Genomic DNA, 20,330 nt, shown 5'->3' on the forward strand with positions numbered 1-20,330 from the left:
GCTGCCAATCTGGACTGAATGGGGTCTGCAAGTGAAGAAATCAAGGATCAAATTGCACAAGGCAGTATGGAGGCCATGGTCCTGAAGCTTATTTATTAGTTTTGAGGGCAGCTGCTGTGGATCTGCTGTGACAGGAGGCAAATCGAAGTGGATCCAAGGTGCTTCTCGGGCAGGAGTTGAAATGTTTTTTTACCAACCTCTCAAAACACTTTATCATAGTGGATGATAGTCATTGAAGCAGGTTACCATGTTCTTATCTTCTTAGGTACCAATAGAATTGAAGCCTACTTGAAGGAAGTGGGTACCTCAGACTGCTGAGGTAAGAAGCTAATTATCTCGATGAACACAGATCTGCACAGGTCTTTAGTACTTGGACAAATACCCTATCTAGGCTGGATGGTTTCCATGGGTTCACCCTCCATGTCGGCCTCAGAGACTGAATTCACAGGGTCATTGGAGGCGATGGAAGTTCATGAAGGTTCCTCCATGTTTTGACAGTCAAAGTGAATATAGAAGGTATTGAGCTCATCTGAGAGTGAAGCCTAGTTGTCACTTGGTTTCACTTTATAAAAGGTTTCATTTTGTAACAGATTAAGCCCTGCCACAGCTGTTGAGCATCTTTCAGTGATTAAAGTTTGGTCGGAGTTGCCACTTTGCACATGAGATGATTTTCAGGAGATCATTCCTGGACTTGGTCACCAGACTTGAATGGCACTGATCTGGCACTTAGCAGATTGGGATCTCATGGTTCATCAAAGGCTTCTGGTAGGGGAAGCCTCTGAATGATTTTGTGGAAATACACTTGTCAACCCTCTCTCAACCTCAACATTTCTGATGTAAACAGGACCATGTGCACCACCCCCTTTCTTGAAGTCAATGACCAGTCTTTTTTTTTGTTGACCATATCATTCGGCTGTCTGTCTCCTTCCTGTAATCAGACTCATCATTTTTTAATGATGGCACACAAACTTGTAGATTGGGTTTCTAGCCTTGAGGTCCATGGACCCCTTAATGGTATTGGTCCATTTCATAGAAAAAGGTTGGGAATCCTTGTTTCAGATGGAGTTAGAGCAGTTAGAGTTAGACTACATAGTGGTGAGTGTACAGGGAGTAGAATGAAGGGGTGAAGGTACAGCCTAATTGGATATCAATGTTGAGAATAATCATGGCAGAGGTGTTGCTGCCTATCCTTATTGATTGTGGCCTGTTGGTCAGAAAGTTAAGAAACCAGATGCAAAGGAAGGTGTTAAGTCCCAAGTCTAGGAGTTTGGCAATGAGTTTGCTTGGAATTATAGTACTGAAGGCAGAAATGTAGTCAATAAACAGTAGTCAGTAACGTGTGTCTTTACCATCCAGATGCTCTAGAACTGTGTAGGGTGAGGGAGTTGACAATGCTGTCATACTGCTTTGGTGGTAGGTGGAATTTATATATCGATTTCTTGTGAAGGTCAGGGTTATGTGATTTGAATGCTGCAATCCTAGACTTCTGTAGCAATCTCCCATTTCAGAATCTCTGAAATACGGCGTGAAATTTGTTTTGTTTTGTTGCAGCACTACAGTACAATACATTAAAAAATTACAATCAGCTATAGTAAGAAATAGTAAAGTAAATAAGTAGTGCAGAAATTGTCCTTTTAGAGCAGCGATGAGGAGGAGTTTCTTTAGCAAGAGAGTGGTGAATTTATGGAATTCTTTGCCACAGGCAGCTGTGAAAGCCAAGTCTTTATGTATATTTAAGGAAGAGGTTGATAGACTCTTGATTGGTCAGGGCATGAATGGATACGGGGAGAAGGCAGGAGACTGGGCTGAGAGAAAAATTGGATCAGCCATGATGAAATGGCAGAGCAGACTTGATGGGCCAAATGGCCTAATTCTGCTCCTATATCTTTTAAAATGAAAGCAAAATAGTGAGGTGGTGTTCATAGGTTTATGGACCATTCAGAAATTAGGTGGTAATGAGGAAGAAGCTTTTCCTAAAACATTGAGTGTGTGTCTGCCGGCTCCTGTATCATCTCCCCACTGGTATTAATGAGAAGAGGGCATGTTGTGGCTATTGAGGGTTCTTAATGTTGGAAACTGCTGCCTTCAATGATGGAGAGGCTACTGCCCATGATGAAGCAGACTGTTTACGTCTCTGCAGGTTTCTTTGATCTTTTACATTGGTGTGCACATATCAAATGGTGAGGCAATGATCTGAATGTTCTCCACGGTGTATCTATAGAAATTTGCTAGAGTCTTTGACGTACCAAGTCTCCTCAAACTTCTAAAGAAGCACAGCTGCTGGCATGCCTTCTTCGTAATTATGTCAATATGTGGGGCCCAGGTTGGATTTTCATGATTCATTCATAGTTTCTGGTTGTGGGATACCCAGATTGTCCTCTAAGGTACACAGTTCTCAACACACTGACTGATAGTTTTGTGATTGAGGTGACATTCTCATCTAGGCTGTGCTGAGTCCTTGAACATGGACCAACCAACTGACTCAAAGTAGTCATGTAGAAGCACATCGGTTTTCTTGGACCAGCCCTGTACAAGAGTAGTGGTGATGGAATAGCCACAGGCACAGGAGCGCAGAGGAAAAACATTCAGTCAGATCGTGATGATGTGAAGCATTGTTTGGGCACACAGAGTTACCTGTATATTTTCTAGTGACCCCATTCAACAGGGTTCATAACTACCCAGAAAGAACTACTTTGGGCAGTGAATGATCTGGCCTCCTGCTTCAGCTTTCATCATCAGGATTTATTGACTGAAGGGCTACATTATGTGAAATATTTGCAGCAGTCAGTGTCGAATACCATTTTAAGGCTGCATCAATTTGAATGGACGGTATTAATAGCATTAATTTTTCTATACTGAGGAAATTAAACTGAAATATTTTCAAACCTGTTATTATTGTGTAAGTATATCTGTTATTACATTTTGAGATGGTTTTAATTACACTTCAACAGTCTGAATGACTATAATGCTAATTTTATACAGGTCATTTATATTCCTATAGATAAATTGTTGCAAATTGGGCTTGTGGAGTGGGGTGACCTACTCTTGCTTTCAGTTTCTTATACTTTAAAGCAGGGTTTCTCAACTGGGGTTTCTGAGGTCAGTATGGGTTCTGTGAGAGATTGTGATTTAAAGATATATCTTTTTTTTTGAATTTGAGCAATAAGCTTGCAGTGGTGGGCAGTAACGAAGCAGCCTTGTTAGCAATCTCAGCCCAGTATGTAGTGCGCTGTAGAACAAGCTACCAGTGTAGTAGAACATTGGAGGGAAATTTTCATTCTAAAGGTGGTCCAATGTGGCGATTTTTGAAGAGGGGGATTCTAGGCTTGGGCCTACAGACAATTCTGATAAGGTTAATAATGAAGAATTAGAATCTTCTGAGTTATTTCACTACACTAGTGCAACAATGGACTCAAAATAACATTCATCTTTACAATTAAAGCTCCTTGTCAATGAGTTTTATATGGACTGGTGATCGGAGTTGTCCTATTCCATTGTGCCTAATCTATGGCAAACAAGTTACAGATGTAACAATGGCTGCAACAAAATTGAAAAGACATTTAACTACAAATCACAGTCATTGACACGTAAACATGCTGATTATTTTAAACAACTGTTGGAATCTCAAAGCAAACAGATGAACTCTTTTGAAAATAAAGTCATAGTCAGTAAAAGGGTTCATGAAACAAGTTATTTAGTAGCTTTAAGACCAGTTCACTGGAGAATGTTGAAAAAACTGAAAACCAGCTCAAAGAGCACACCAATCTTCTGCTACATACAGAAATCCGGTGGTTTAGCAGAGGAAGTGTTCTCAGCAAGGTGTTTGAGCTGAAAGGTGAATTGCAGGAGTACTTTCAAGAAAACAGTAGGCAGATTTTCCTAGGTGCTTTGAAGATGAAGAATGGCTGCAGAAACTAGCCTACTTAACAGACATTTTTCATCATATGAACCAGTTGAACAAGTCTCTGCAAGGCCTTTAAGAGAAAATGTTTTGACTTGAAATGACAAGATTCTTGGATTTAAAAGAAAACTGAATCTTTGGAAAGTTCATGTTGCAAAAGGAAATATTGAAATATTCCCACTGCTGCTTGGGTTTGAGAGTGAGGAAGGATATCAGAAAGTCTCGGGTCTTACTGAAAACCACCTGGAGGAACTGCAGAACAAAATTGAACAATATTTTTCCTCTCTTTCAACACAAGTATAAGACTAGGTGAGGGACCCTTTCTCTGAATCTTTTGCTCAACCTGAGAACTTGACTTTGAGAGGAGAAGACGAACTTTGTGAGCTGCACTCTGATCATGCACTCAAGATGAAATTTACTGACCTGCCCCAGGACAAATTTAGGATTTCTGTGAAAGAAGGGTATCCTGCCATTCATAGGAAAGCAATGAACATTTTGCTGCAATTTTCAACTTCTTATGTGTGTGAGCAAGCTATTTTTTTGTTTAACAAGCATCATGAGCAAGGATAGAAATCAGCTCATTTCAGTCGAAGGTGAAATCTGTGTATGCTTATCTCAAGTTTGACCCAGAATTGAGAAATTTATTATGTTTGCTTTATGAGTTCCTAAAATTTCTGTAAGAGTAATTTGAGTAATTTCAAGGAAGGTAAGCTAAGCTTAACTATCTTTTTTTCAAGATAGGTTGGCTAAAAATTCATTCTCTACTCAAAAGAGCATTGACAATTATTTTTGGATTATGATATCTACAATTTCTGATCATGTAAGCTGTAGACATAGTAATTTTTATGATACCTGAAAATTATTTCAAGGGTTCCTCCAAGGCAACAAGGTTGAGAAAGGCTGCTTTAAAGGTAATAACATGCATTGGATTTTAATTTTATTGGTTACAATGTCTTTTGAAGTATTTCAAGTTTATTGTTATCTGACTGTACATATATACAACTAAACAAAACAACATTCTCTGGGCCATGTGCACCCGCAAAAATGCATCTTACACAGTCGATAAAACAATATATTAACAAAACAGGTTAATAAACTGTAATTGGAAGTGTGTGTAGTGCTTAGCACGATTAAACTGTAAGCAGTAACTACAGTAAACAGCTCACTGTCCTGGTGATGGCAAGGTTTTCATTAGTGTCACAGCCTGAGGAAGGAAGCTGTTACCCAGTCTGGCAGTCCTAGTCCTGATGCTTTCTCTCTTCCTACCTGATGGTAATGGGTCAAAGAGATTATAGGATGGGGATAGGTTAGTTTTATAGACCAATATCACCATGTGGATATTGATCTACACGGAGCATTGTCACAGCAAAGCAGCAATCTTATTTATTAACTTCGATAATAAATTTACTTTGTATGATTCTGTTTTGTATTTTGTACTAAAAAAGTTCGTTAAAAATTGTGAATGTTCTGCAGTCCAGCCTGTTTAATTGATTCAGCATTTTTAGATGTTGCAGTGAATTATTTTATTCCAAGAACTGTGTTTACCTGATGCAATTTTATAGAGTCAGAAAGTAATACAGCACAGAAACGGGCCCTTTGCCTAATTTGTCTGTGTCAATCAAAATGCCCATCTAAGTTAGTCCCAATTTTCTGCATTTAACCAATGTCCCTCTAAGCCTTCCCAATTTATGTACACGTCCAGATGTCTTTTGAATGTTCTTGTATCTGCTCAATCACTTCCTCTGCAAGTTTGTTCCATATATGCACCACCCTTTGCTTGAAGAAATTGCTCCTCAGGTTCCATTTTAAACCTTCCCCTCTATATTTTTAATATATATTTTTCTATGGTTTTTCTGTATTATTATGTGTTGCATTGTACTGCTGCTGTTACGTTATCCAATTTCATGACACTGGTGACAGTAAACCTCATTCTGATTGATTATCTAAAACCTATGCTCTTTAGTTTTTGATTTCCTTTCCCTGTGAAAAATAATGTGTGCTTTCAGCCTATTTTATACACCTCTACAAGGTCACCCTTCAATCGCCTATCCTCAAAGGAATAAGTTCCTAGTCTGCCCAACCTTGCCCTATTTCTCAGGCCCTTGAATGCTGGCAATTTTCTCATGAATCTTTGCACTACTTCCAGCTAAATGAAGCCTTTCCTGTGACAGGGTAACCAAAACTGTACACAATACTCCAGTTATGACTTCACCAATATCTTGTACAACTTCAAAGTAATGTTCTAACTCCTAAATTTAATGCCCTGGCTAATGAATGCTAGTTTGTCGAGCTTCTTCACCACACTATCTAGCAGTGACACCACTTTTGGGGAACAATGTACTTTTACTTGTAAGTGTCTCTGCTCTACAATACTCCTTAGGACCTTGGTTTGACATCCTAAAGTGCAATACTTTACACTGATCTGAAGTGAATGCCTTTGTCATTCTTTGGCCTACTTGCCTGGCTAATCAAGATCTCCAAGTAATTTTTGATAATGTTGGAAATCAAAAATATTGTGGGTATAAAGGGTCTTAGGTGTATTGAGCCAAGAAGGATTTTGAAATTATTTTCAGTAAGTATGAAAAATTGTTGGGGAAGCATCAAGAGTTTTTATTCTGGATTCCAACTCTAACTCTGGAAGGTACATATCTGTGTGAATGGTGCCAGAAATGTTAACTTTAGTTGCACCCTCCCCACAATTTGCATTAGAATCTCATAAGTTTTCTATCTAACTTTTTGCAAAAGAAACTTGTGGATTTTGTCTGGCTGGTCAACCTGAGATATAATTAACATGCGAATGCATCTCTTAAAGTAAGATCACTTTCTAAATTGTTTTTACCAGTGGTGCATTGAAAGGAGATTTGATTTGGCAGTTGCCAAAGCCAGATTCCTGTTGAACTTACTTGAAGTGATAGGATGAGGAAGGAATTTTCTTAAGTTACCTGAGGAAGGATATTCAAAAAAAGTGTCCATCATGCATAAAGAGAAATTTCAATACTATTGTCTCCAAAATCACTACTTGAACACCTAACTATATTGCAACAAGCACTTGATTGACTTCATAGAAGGATGAAAAAAGCTTGTTACCTTGCAATATTTTCTGTTACAATTCTTCTTGTTTCTCCCCTAGAATTTTTAATCATTCACTTTTCTCCATCCTATCCATTATCATCTAGCCCATTGGTTGTCAGACTACTCATTCTACTTCCAGTTATGCAAACAACAGCATTTAATATCATGCTAATTTCATCAGGCAACCTTTAACACATATTCCATTGCAAACTTCACTATGCCTTCTATCAGCTGATGCAAAAATCCAATCAGTCGCATGTAAATATGTAGGACTTGCTCAATAATTCTTGCCATCTCTGTCAGCAGAACAAAATACCACGAACAAGAGAAAGAATGGGGCAAAGTGTAAAACACAATGGATCCTCTGATGATACAGCTTTTTGAACTATGGAATTTTATGAACCGGATGTTTATACTTGCACCCTTCACAAACATCAAGAAAACCTGTATTCAGCTCCTTGAGCTCCAAGCCTTCCTGGCTCACTATCTTTGAGAAAGCACTGTCACATATTATGTCTTTTCCAAGCATCAGATAAGGTTTTACTGAATGTTTTTGTCATCTGATACAGTACACTAAAATTATTTTTGGATAGTAATGATGTTAGGGAACCCTGACTTAAATTGCTTATGCCAAGTGTTTTTAGCTCCTGTGTCAGGTCACACGGTAAGTCAGTTTTCATAAAGAACTTCTATGAAATATCTATTGAGTAGAGTACAATGACACAACATTGTGAAATATTTTTCAGGTGAGCTGTCTTTTAATTTTAGTGTACTGAAGTGGAATATGGTGCAGATACCAAGGAAATAAAGCTGCACACTTGTGCTCAGAGAATGTAAGAGCAAGACATTCACACTCCAGGGATAAATGTCACAGGGCACTAAATCTCATATAATGCTAACAAAAAAAGTGCTAGTGACACTCAGCAAATCAGGCAGCCCTGTGCAAAGAGAAATAGTATCAATGTCTCAAGTCAAAGAGCATTTATCATAACTGGGAAGGAGAGAAAATATGTTAATTATAAGATGCAGGGAGGATGAAGGAGGGATGGATAAGACAAAGGGAATATTACTAAGGTGAGGCCAGAATTACCTAAGGAATAAGCAATAAACAAAATGGTATTTTCAGTTGGTGAGAGAGGATCTGAACAAAGGAACATTAAAGCTACAATCTGGTGACTATGAGAGTAAGCACACATAGGAATATAGAAGTTGTGAAATGTAGGGGTGCAGCACATGCCTGACAGGTTGGGCTGTTTTGGAGAGAGAAGAACTGAACCATTATTACACTTGGGCTGGAAACTTCTGACAGAAACAGAGAACAATCCCGCCAAAGGGTTTTGCCCTGAACCGTTGCCAATACTCTTTTCCATAGATGCTGCTTGGCCTGCTGAGTTCCTCCAGCATTTTGAGTGTGTTGTTGGATTTCCAGCATCTATAGATTTTCTCTTGTTTGAAAATTAATTGTCGGAAGTTGGACGATTTGAGAGTCCAGATTGTTGAAGCATGTCCAGATGGAAGATGAGGGGTGGATCCTCATGACTGCTTTATGCAGGAAGTCACAGAAAGGTCAGAGTAGGCTGGAGAAATTGTGGCAGGCAACTGGAAGCTTGGGATATATTTGTGGACACTAAATCGTTAATTGGAGTAGTGGAACTTCCCTTGGGTTTTCCTTGCAATTGAATCAGAATGGTAAGTAATGCACTAGGAGTGTCAAAAAAACAAAATCCATGCCTTGAACTCTTGCCCCTTTCAAGGAAGAAAGTTTACATCACTACAGTTGACTTTTTCCATCAAATGCACTTTTATGCACATTGTTTTTATTTTATCATAATTAATCAATGGAATCTTGGGGTATATCTGCAAGTTAAGTAATAATGATGTGTTCCACTCTAGCTACTCTCTGGATTACCTTCCCAAAGCAATTGAATTTTTATGACATGGGGGAAGTCAGTTGGCCATTGAACCATTGCCTGATTTCAGGAGATTAATATATTCAATCTGTTCTCTTTCCACAAATTATTTTACATGGCTGTCAACTTTCCTTAGAAAACCCTGACTGACTCATCACAACCCTTGTAGGCAGTGAGTTCAAGATTATATCCCACTCCCTTCCTCCTGTATTTTTGACCCACTGCTTTTATCTTTGTCTGCTGGTCATTGCACAATCAGCTAGTAGTAATATCTTTTCCTTATTTATTAACCCCATCATGTTTGACTTGAGTTAATAGAACCGTTGAAGTGCATGGGGGGGGGGGGGGTGGAAGCAAAAGGAAAATAACGGTCATGTTTCGTGAAGCAGGAATATTGGTTATTGATCTTCTAAAAATGATTATTTTACAAGTGGATGTGTTAAATTTGAAGGATTGACATTTATAATGCAATATTAGTAGAAAATTGCCTATTGGATCTTTGATAATTTAAGTAAGATTAGATGGCCATGGATTAGATGTGTGGCTACTTAATACGTGAAATGAATTAGTATTGTGTAAAAACTTTCTGATTTTTGTCATAAATAGCAGTTATTGCAATAAAATATTCTGTCTACACAAAAAATTCAATGCTTTATAGTACTTTATATTATATCACAGATATTCTGTTCTTGACTGCAGGTTATGATTGTAGTTGGTGGTCAGGCACCCAAAGCTATACGAAGTGTGGAGTGCTACGATTTCAAAGAAGATCGTTGGAATCAAGTAGCAGAGCTGCCTTCCAGAAGATGTAGAGCAGGTAAGTATGTTAACTATAAGTAATCCTTGAATTCAGTTTAGTCAAATATTATGATTACATTAATAATTTGATTAAATGTCACAAAGCATTGTTATCTGTTGGGTTAAATAGCTGTTTATATGCCATAAGAATTATATTTCATAAACTAAACTTGGCTTAGTTGTGCAATAATTTATCTGTCTACTCGTAAGGTTCTGCTTATACCTGTAGTGACAAATTTTTAAACTGAGTGGTTGCATGTGCTATAGTGTAAATAATTCTGGTATGAAATGAAAGGCAATATAAGAGCAAGTATTTTTCTTTCTCTTCATCTGTGCACTTGTATAATGCTATTTAATTATCTGTAATTCCAAATCTCAAAAGCGTATGTTTACTAATAATTCATTGAACAAAATAGCTTGCATTGTATACTGATATAGCATGAAACTGCTGAGAAAATACTGAATGCATTATCCTTACAATTTAAAAAAAAAGGTTAAAATCAGAACAAAAATGAAAAAATGGAGAACATGAAATAAATTACAATATCTTGAAAATGCTTAGACTACAGTATTTTATACTCTGCAACTTATTTGGCAAGTTAATGTGTGGCTGAGAAGCTGGTGCAGGGGGCGGGGCTTCAGGTTCTTGGATCCTTGGGATCTCTTCTGGGGGAGTTATGACCTATTTGAAAGTGGCGGGTTGAACCTGAATGCGAGAGGAATGAATATTCTCACGGACAAGATTGTTAGAGCTGTTGGGGAGGATTTAAACTAATTTGCTAGGGGGATGGAAACCGGAGTGAAGTGACTCAGGATAGGAAGGATGGTAAAAAAGGTGAAGATAGCATGCAGTCAGACTGTCAGGGAGGGCAAGCAGATGATAGGATATAATTGCAGCTAGTAGGGTGAGTTAGGGATGCAGAATTAAAGAGGTAGAAATGCACCACTTGAAGTGTTTTATCTCAATGCACGGACTATAAGAAATTAGGTGGATGATCTGGTTGCACTAATACACACCGTTGGTTATGATGGTGTGGCCATCACTGAACCGTGGCTGAAGATGGTTGTAGTAGGGAGCTGAATGTCCAACGTTACATATTGTATCGGAAGGATAGGATGGTCAGTAGAGGGGGTAGTGTGGCTCTGCTGGTAAAGATTGGCATCAAATCAGCAGAAAGATGTGACATAGGATTGGAAGATGTTGAATCCTTATGAGTTGAGTTAAGAAACTGCAAAGGTAAAAGGACCCTGATGGCAGTTAGAAAACAGGACTCCCAACAGTAGCTGGGAGGAGGACCACAGATTACAACAGAAAGTAGAAAAGGCAAGTCAAAAGGGCAATGTTATGATAGTCATGGGAGATTTCAACATGAAGGTAGACTGGGGAAAATCATGTTGGAAATGGATCCCAAGAGAGTGAGTTTGTTAAATGCCTACAAGTTGGATTTTTAGAGCAGTTTGTCATTGAACCTACTAGGGAGATCAGCTATACTGGATTTGGTTTTATGTACTGAACTGAAGGTGCTTAGGGAGCTTAAGGTTAAAAGAAAAACCCATAGGAGGCAGTGATCACAATATGAGTTCAACTTGAAATTTGATAGGGAGAACGTGAAGTCTGATATAGCAGTATTTCAGTGGAGTAAGGGAAATTACAGTGGTATGAGAGGAGTGTTGGCCAAAGTAAATTGGAAGAAGATGCTGGCAGGGATGACAGCAGAGAAGTAATGGCATGAGTTTCTAGGAAAAGTGAGGAAGGTGCAGGATAGATGTATTCCAAAACCAAAAAAATTACTCAGATGGCAAAGTAGTACAATTATGGCTGACAAGAGAAGTGAAAGCTAATGTAAAATCAAAAGGGAGAGCATACAACAAAGCAAAAATTAGTGGTAAGACAGGATTGGGAAGGTTTAAAAACCCTACAGAGAGCAACTAAAAGAATTGTTAGGAGGGAAAAGATGAAATATGAAAGCAAGCTAGTAAACAATATCAGAGTAGTTAGTAAAAGCTTTCTCAAGTATGTAAAAAAAAAAGAGGTAAGAGTAGATATAGGACTGCTAGGAACTGAGGCCAGATAAGAGTGAATATAGGACTGCTAGGAACTGAGGCCAGAGAAATAATAACAGGAGACTAGGAGATAGCAGATAAACTAAATGAATATTTTGCATCAGACACTAGCAGTGTGCCAGGTGTTGAAGGGAGTGAGGGAAGAAAAGTGAGTGCAGTTACTATAACAAAGGAGAAGGTGCTCAAAAAGCTGAAAAACCTAAGGGTTTTTGAAAAAGTCACCCAGGCCAGATGAGCTGCACCCTAGGGTTCTGAAAGAGGTACCAGTAGAGGTTGTGGAGACGTTAGAAATGATCTTTCAGAAATCATTGGACTCTGGCATGGTGCCACTGGAAAATAGCAAATGTCACTCTACTCTTTAAGAAAGGAGGAAGGCAGCAGAAAGGAAATTACCCAGTTACCCTAACCTCAGTGGTTGGGAAGATGTTGGAGTCAATTGTTAAGGATGAGGTTATGGAGTATTTTGTGACGCAGGAAAAGATAGGATAAAGTCAGTATGGTTTCCTTGAAGGAAAATCTTGCCTGATTAACCTGTTGGAATTCTTTGAGGAAGTTACAAGTAGGATAGATAAAGGAGATGTAGTGAATGTTGTTTATCTAGACTTTCAGCAAGCCTTTGACAGGGTGCCACACATGAGGCAGCTTACCAAGTTAAGAGCCCATGGTATTACAGGAAAGTTACTGGCATGATTAGAGCACTGGCTGATTGGTAGAAGGCAGTGAGTGAGAATAAAAGGACCCTTGTCTGGTTGGCTGCCAGTGACTAGTGGTGTTCAGCAGGGGTCGGTGTTGGGACCACTTCTTTTTATGCTGTATATCAATGATTTAGATGATGGAATAGATGGCTTTGTTGCTAAGTTTGCAGATGATATGACGATTGGTGGAGGGGCAGGTAGTGCTGAGGAAACAGTAGGTGGCAGAAGAACTTAGACTGATTAGGAGAATGGGCAAGAGAGTGGCAAATGAAATACAGTGTTGGGAAATGCAAGGTCATGCACTTTGGTAGTCAAAATAAATGTGCAGTCTATTTTCTAAATGGGGAGAAAATTCAAAAATCTGAGATGCAAAGTGACTTGAGGGTCCTTGTGCAAAACACCCTAAAGTAGTGGTCGCCAACCTTTTTAAGCCCAAGATCTCTTACCTTGGCCTTATTGAAAGGCAAGATCGACCTACTAAAACATTTAGACACAAGCATGTGCACTAGTCAGAAGGGACCGGAAGTGGAGCCCCGCAGCCCCAGAAGCAGTCTCTCTTTGCAGGCGGCTTTCCGTAGTGGGAATGTTGCTATGTTATCATTATCTTAATTGGTATTACGGTCGGCCCTCCTTATCCGTGGTTTCCGCATGCGCGGATTCAACCACCCACGGATTGGGAAAACCCTGGAAGTTCTCTGTCCAGTACTTATTGTTTGAGCATGTACAGACTATTTTTTTCTTGTCATTATTCCCTAAACAATACAGTATAACAACTACTTACTTAGCATTTACGTTGTATTAGGTATTATAAGTAATCTAGAAATGACTTTAAAGTACAGGTAGTCCCTGGGTTACGAATGAGTTCCGTTCCTCAGTCCGTCTTTAAGTCGGATTTGAAGTTGGAACAAGTACGTTGGGTATTATTTAGCGTCAGTTAGTCAGACGTTTTTCTTAGTGTATAGTACATATTTTACCTTTCTATGCATATAAAACACTTCAGAAACATATCTATTTCAATAATTATACCACTGTGTTGCTTAGTAATAATTGCAGCTTTAATCAGGGCAGGACCTTTCACATGCTCTATTAAAATTGTACTGATGGTTGACCGACTGTAGCCTAATGCTTTTCCAATGACCGATGGCGTTTCACCTCTTTCCGATCGCTTTATTATTTCCACTTTATTTTCAATTGTGACTGTGATAATTTTCGTGAACAGAAACACTGCAGATTCAGAGCGAAGACACTGAGTCCTAATGTCTACTGCACTGAGACAGGTTAAATAATGTGTGGGGTTCTGCTGGGTCTGAAAGATCACCACACTGAGACAGGTTAAATAAGGGAATGAGCATCTGTGATTTTTGGTATAGTGGGGGATTTTGTAAGTAATCCCTCGTGGATAAGGAGGGCCGACTGTACTTATTTTTTTAATGCTCACATTACAACTCCTTTAATTCTATGTTTCATCATTTAATTTTATTTCAATATGAAAAATAAATGAATAAAAATTGACTGTTGCACTCAGTGTGATGACTGGGGCTGAATACTTCCTGCTATTTCCCTGAAATTTGGTTTATAACTACAGACAGTCAGTGAGATGTCTGTCAGTAAGACAGCTCCTGTACTTAGATTTAATAATTTTCATCTGTTGCAGCACAGCGCCCTCGCAAACCTCCTGACAGACTGAATATTTGAATGGACAGTTTCCTTTGTTAGACTGAATGTTGAACCTACCACATTTTTCAGGTGTTTTGTATTGGTAAATTGTTACTGAGACACTAGTACAAGTTTCAGAGGTACGCAAGCTAATGACACCACTGTTTTTTGTTTCCCAGTTCTTTTACATTTGGGGAATGTTGGAATTTAAAGGGGCAGAAGTGTTGTAATGTGAGCATTATAAAGACAGGTTGATGCCAGTTAGGATAATGGTGATGTAGCGGTGCTCTTGCTGCGGAGCACTGTTTGTGGGGAGAGGTTGTTTCTGGGTTGCAGGGTTTTGCTTCCGGTCTTTTCTGCCTGGTGCGCATTTTTCATTTTTCTCCCCGGGATCTACTGGGAAAGTCTCAAAGATCAACCGGTCGATCGCGATGGACTGGTTGGTGACCACTACCCTAAAGGTTAACTTGCAGGTAGAGTTGGTGGTGAGGAAGGCAAAAGCAATGTTAGCATTCATTTCAAGAAGTCTAGAATACATGAACAGGGATATGATACTGAGGTTTTGTAAGCCACTGGCGAGGTCTCAGCTTGAGTATTGTGAACAGTTCTGGACTCCTTGTCTAAGAAAAGATGTGCAGGCATTGTAGACTATTCAAAAGAGGCTCAGAAGGATGATTCTGGGAACAAAAGGGTTATCATATGAGGAACGTTTGGTGGCTCTGGGTCTATACTTACTGGAATTTAGAAGGGTGATGGGGGATCTCATTGAAACCTTTCAAATGTTGAAAGGCCTAGACACAGTAGATGTGGAAAGGATGTTTCCCATGGTGGGGGAGTCTAGGACAAGAGGGCACAGCCCCAGTATAGAGGGGTGTCCATTTAAAAAGATGTGGAAAAATTTCTTTAGCTAGAGGGTGATGAATTTATTACCACAGGCAAACATGGAGGTCAGGTTGTTGGGTACTTAAGGTAGAGCTTGATCGGTTTTTGATTGGACATGGCATCAAAGGTTACGGGGATTGACCCACATGTTTTGGTCATGTCCCACTTTACATGACTATTGGAAGGACATATTCCTCAATTTGGAATATTGATTTACAACCTCATTTTATTACTGCAATTTTTGGTATACCAAATGAGGATGGTAACCGGTTTTCCCCTTCAATTAGACGAATGATCGCCTTTGTAACATTAATGGCCAGAAGGTCTATATTACAAAATTGGAAAGAAGTAAATCCTCCTACCACGTTTCAGTGGTTCTCTCAAACTATTTCTTATTTGAGCTTAGAAAAAATTAGAAGCACTATTTTTGACTCATCAATTAAATTTGAAGAAACTTGGGGACCGTTCATTCGACATTTTCATATGAATTAATTTGATCTCTTCCAGACCTTTTCTCTTTTTATTCTTGTTCTGGTATGGAGTTCCGGAGTTTTTGACACTAACATATACATATAAACTGTTATTATTGCCCATGTTAGTTTAGTTTAGGTTTTATTTTTTTTTCAATATGTATTTTTTTCTTGCATTTAAAAAATTTTTTTTTCTTCTTTTGATGATTATTCTTGTTCTTTTTCATGTATAATTAATATAGGTTAGATTGATTAATGTACTATTTTTTTGCTGATATTTTAATAAGATATTGTTATTCTATTACTAATTTAACTGTCTAATGTACTCATAACCTATTCAATATTACGATATGTTTTTTTTAATATATGAAATTCAATAAAAAGATTGAAAAAGAAAAGAAAAGAAAGAAAAGGTTACGGGGAGAAGGCTGGGTAGTGGGGCTGAGGAGGGGAAAAAGGGATGGCGGAACAGACTTGAGCCAAATGATGTAATTCTGCTCCTATGTCTGATGGTCTTATTTGCTGTTTTATTTTTTTTGCCTTCCCAGGTGTTGTGTTCATGAGTGGTCGTGTTTATGCTGTAGGAGGATTTAATGGGTCTTTGAGAGTTCGGACAGTGGATGTCTATGATGCAGTAAAAGATCAGTGGACGTCCATTGCCAGCATGCAGGAGAGGCGTAGTACTCTTGGAGCAGCTGTGTTAAATGATCTCCTCTATGCTGTTGGTGGATTTGATGGAAGTACAGGTAAAGCTAGTCATCCTTGAAATATCATCACAGATTTTGATATTTCTCCATTTAGTTCATTTTCATTTTGTAATGCTATTTTAATGGTTAAAAGTACACATCTTCTTTATAGCAACAGGCATAAAATTAAGTTTCTGAAATTCACTTCTTTGTAGCATTTAATTAACTAGGGTATCTGTGTAATTCCTGCTTAACAGTACTTAATTTCTGCCACCTGCTCTTGCTTTTAAAGAGAAACTTGAGAATTCAGGTCCTTCTTCAGAACTACAGCATGAAAATCTAAGCTGCAACACTGGAGTGCAGATGCAGAGGAAACACAATCTTTTGTCTGAAATGTTAAGCTAAATGCCTAACTGCATGTTCAAAAATACCCATTGCATTTTGGAAAAAAAATTTGGAAAAGGGCAGGTGATGATATTGTGTGTTGGTAGGGTGCTGTTTATTGTTTGATTATTTATTATATTGTTTGCAGGAATTTACTCTATATCCGTTGTTCCTTATAATCATGACCACACGATACAAATCCGTTTTTGACTGTAGACACCTTAAAGTCAAGCTTATTATTATATGTACAAGTACGTGCATACACAGTGCAATGAAAACTTAGCTGAAGCAGTGTCACAGGCACTTTGAACTATTTAAGCAGCATTCAGAAGAAAAACAAATTTTACCCAATTTGCATGAAAGAGCACAATTAGGATAAAGGAAAATAAAACCCATTTTAGGTTAAAGCGATCAAAATGTTCATAGTGTTGGAATGATTAAGGTTATGCTGTTTGGTTCAAGAACCAAATGTTTAATGGGAAGTTATGTCTTGAACCTAGTAGTGAGGGACTTCAGGCTTCATAACTTAAGATTATGAAAAATGTTATATAAATGAAATTGTGTTGATTGTGTTAAGACTGATCTGAATGCTTGTCAGTGTTGTTATAATCTTGGAGATGATCTTGTTCTGAGCATTTCTGAAGCTCCCACTTAGAAATTTTTCTCTGGGTCACCATTGTTTCATTGTGACTAACCAAAGTTCAGACAAATGGCTTTTGCTTTTGCAAAGTGCAGCATATTCTAGCCATGTTAGAACAGTTATGGAACCAGAATCGGGAGGTGTAATTATGACTTTCAGTAAAAGTGTATAAAGGAACCTCTAATGTCATTCAAATTATGTTATTCTCTCAGATGAGAGAAGCTACTTAGTCTAGCTACAATTGCTTCAAACGTATACTTTAACATAAATTTTCTTGGGACTTCTCAATTAGCTGGTCCAAAAGCCTGTTCCAAGGGTTGTGAATTCTTGAAGTCCTTGTTTAATCTTTTTCAATAGTTTATTTTATATTCCAATTTAATGTATTTGTTTACCTCAAAGTTATGCTCCAGATGATCTTGTAAGATGTCATGTAGTTAATTTTAGTGTGTCATTTATGAAGAGTCCTCAAGATTTATTGTTCACATGTCTTCATATCACCAATAACTTGGTGTTTATTTCTACCAGCATTAACAGAACAATGCCCTTTATCTAATCTTTTCTTAAAAACTCAGCTCCCTGATACCAACCTTGTGCCTTTTATTTGCTGTCTCAATAGTGCATATGTATCCATTTTCAAAGTGGATTAAATGTTTGCAGATAAGGTTAAAATGCCATGTATTAAATTTAGTGCATGCAGACAGTAAATATATGCAAGTTTCTGAGCTCTTTAATGGATTGTCTGTGATTTAAAGATTTAAGATGTACATAGAGACATCAAACACACTGTGAAATGTGTTGTTTGGATTAATGACCAATACAGTCCAAGCACGTGCCTGCAAGTGTCATGCTTCCGGAGCCAACATAGCATGCCCACAGCTTACTAACCCTAACCCATAAGCCCCTTGAAATGTGGGAGGAAACCAGAGCACCTAGAAGAAACACATGCAGTCATGGGGAGAATGTACAATTCTTTAGACAGTGGCGGGAATTAAACTCAGACTGGCGGTGATGTGAAATGTTATGCTAGCTGCTACATTACTGTGCCACACATAACTGCTTTCCCCTTCTCTCTATTGTCTAGTCTCACTTGCAAATATAACCATTTAATTGTGATCTTAATTAGAAGAACCTGCGGTATTTGTATATTATAATATATATGTACAAACAATCTTTTGCAAAAATATATATAATTTATTAATAAATATTTAGAAGGAAAATAATGTGAAGGCCCTTAATGCAATAGCAGCCTACTGGATACATCTTTGCCACTGCTCCTAATTGGAAAGAGGTTAAAGAAGTCCAATGCCCCATCAGACACCTCGTGCCTCTCTGATATGAACTGCAGGTCTCACTTTGCCTTTATTAATCATTACCTCAGAATCAGTATGGAAACAAGTCTTTTTCAATCTTCAAAGACTGCTAAAATATATAATTGAATTGGATGAACTGAAAGCTCAAATAAACTGCACCTAGCTTGCCTTCAGTTGAACATCTGAACTCAGTATTTACAGGACTTCTTGGTTGTCCACAAGGTCATTGTATTTGTGCCTATGAAACAATATTAAAACAAACTATTAATCAAAAGAAAGATTTTAGACATCTGACATTAAAGCGACCCTGCACAAGAGTTGGATATGATTCTCACTTAATCGAATGTCACAGGTTTGATCTCATTTCACTTAGTAGCATTCTTAATCCTGATATATTCTCATTCATCATTGTCCAGCGTGGTAAGAAATAATGATGGCCTACCTTTTACATTTGTGTTAACTGTTAGTTCTGAAAGTGATATACTGTTTTCTCCCTGTTAAACAGGGTTATCATCAGTGGAGGCTTATAACTACAAAATAAATGAATGGTTTTTTGTGGCACCCATGAACACAAGACGAAGTAGTGTTGGGGTTGGAGTTGTGGAAGGTAAGAAAAAAAAATGTTATATAGGTTTTTAACTTTTTAAATGGATTGCTGATCCCACCTGTTACCCACCAATTAAAATAATAATACTAAAATAATTTGTAACACAAGGTACATTTATTAACTAGATATTAGTCTGTGTTTGATAGTTTGAAAAAATAATAATTTGTATAGCTATCTGATCTGATCTTTTTAATAAGTTTAATCCTAATGCATATTCATGCATTTGTAGTGATTTCTGTAATGGGGAAAAATTTGGATTATTTACATGGAAAAAGTAATTGAATGCATTTGATGCATATTAAGAAGATTAGTTTATTTCAATATTATTTTCTTCGCAGTTTTTTAAGGGGCCTGTTCTCCTGATGGCTGTAAGTTATTGTGTGGCCTTTTCCCCTATCATTTTCCTGTTGCATGCTAAGTATGTGCTTTTTTTTAATGAAGACTTTTCTGGATATTCTTTCACTGGCATGCACATGGAGAACCTTCAACCTGTTTAGTAATGGAAAGTCCACCATGCACTGCACTTGAGCATGCTTTGAAGAAAACCAGTGCAAATTGTTTTCACAAAGGTTGATCTAATGTTTGAGAATGTCCAACAGTGTATTCACCTGGAAGCATTATGTAATCTTGTGTTTGAGATTCCTTTCTCTTAAAACATGATGCCTTCTGCACTCTTGATATACAGTCGGCCCTCCTTATCCGCAAATTCAACCAACTGTGGGTTGCGAAGACCCAGAAGTGCTCTTCCAGCACTTGTTCGAGCATGTACAGACTTTTTTTCTTGTCATTATTCCCTAAACAATGCAGTATAACAACTATTTTACATAGCATTTACATTTTATTAGGTATTATAAGTAATCTAGAGATGATTTAAAGTATATGGGAGGATGGGCGTGGATTATCGTGGATTGGGATAGAAAAAAATCGGAAGTTCTCTTACGAAGTAAGTCGGAACAGGTACATCTGGTATTATTTAGCGTCAGTTAGTCAAATGTTTGCATTCGTATATAGTATATATTTTACCTTTCTATGCATATAGAACACTTAAGAACGTATGTTTCAGCGCCGGGCTCGGGAAGTTCCAGAGTTCGATCTAGTGACAGATCGCTATGGAGTGCGCTCTCCACCGTGCCGGGTTGATGTGGAGGATCAAAAGCCCAAAACCCAATAATTATATCACTGCGTTGCTTAGTAATAATTGTAGCTTTCACCGGGGCAGGGCCTTTCACATGCTCCTTTAAAGTTGTTCCGATCG

At 38.0% G+C, this 20,330-nt stretch overlaps 1 protein-coding gene across 5 annotated transcripts in view; it reads left to right on the plus strand.

Annotated features, from left to right (window-relative positions):
* LOC132405508 (kelch-like protein 3) overlaps positions 1–20,330 on the plus strand; it is a 99,125-nt gene that overhangs the window by 69,206 nt on the left and 9,589 nt on the right. For all 5 annotated transcript variants that reach the window (XM_059990375.1, XM_059990377.1, XM_059990378.1 and 2 more), the window contains 3 exons: positions 9,583–9,700; positions 15,997–16,194; positions 18,974–19,075. In XM_059990375.1, the coding sequence (XP_059846358.1) occupies positions 9,583–9,700; positions 15,997–16,194; positions 18,974–19,075 (418 nt within the window). The remainder of the gene's footprint in view (positions 1–9,582; positions 9,701–15,996; positions 16,195–18,973; positions 19,076–20,330) is intronic.

This window comes from Hypanus sabinus, chromosome 15 (genome assembly GCF_030144855.1).
Source record: "Hypanus sabinus isolate sHypSab1 chromosome 15, sHypSab1.hap1, whole genome shotgun sequence".
Classification (NCBI taxonomy): Eukaryota; Metazoa; Chordata; class Chondrichthyes; order Myliobatiformes; family Dasyatidae; genus Hypanus; species Hypanus sabinus.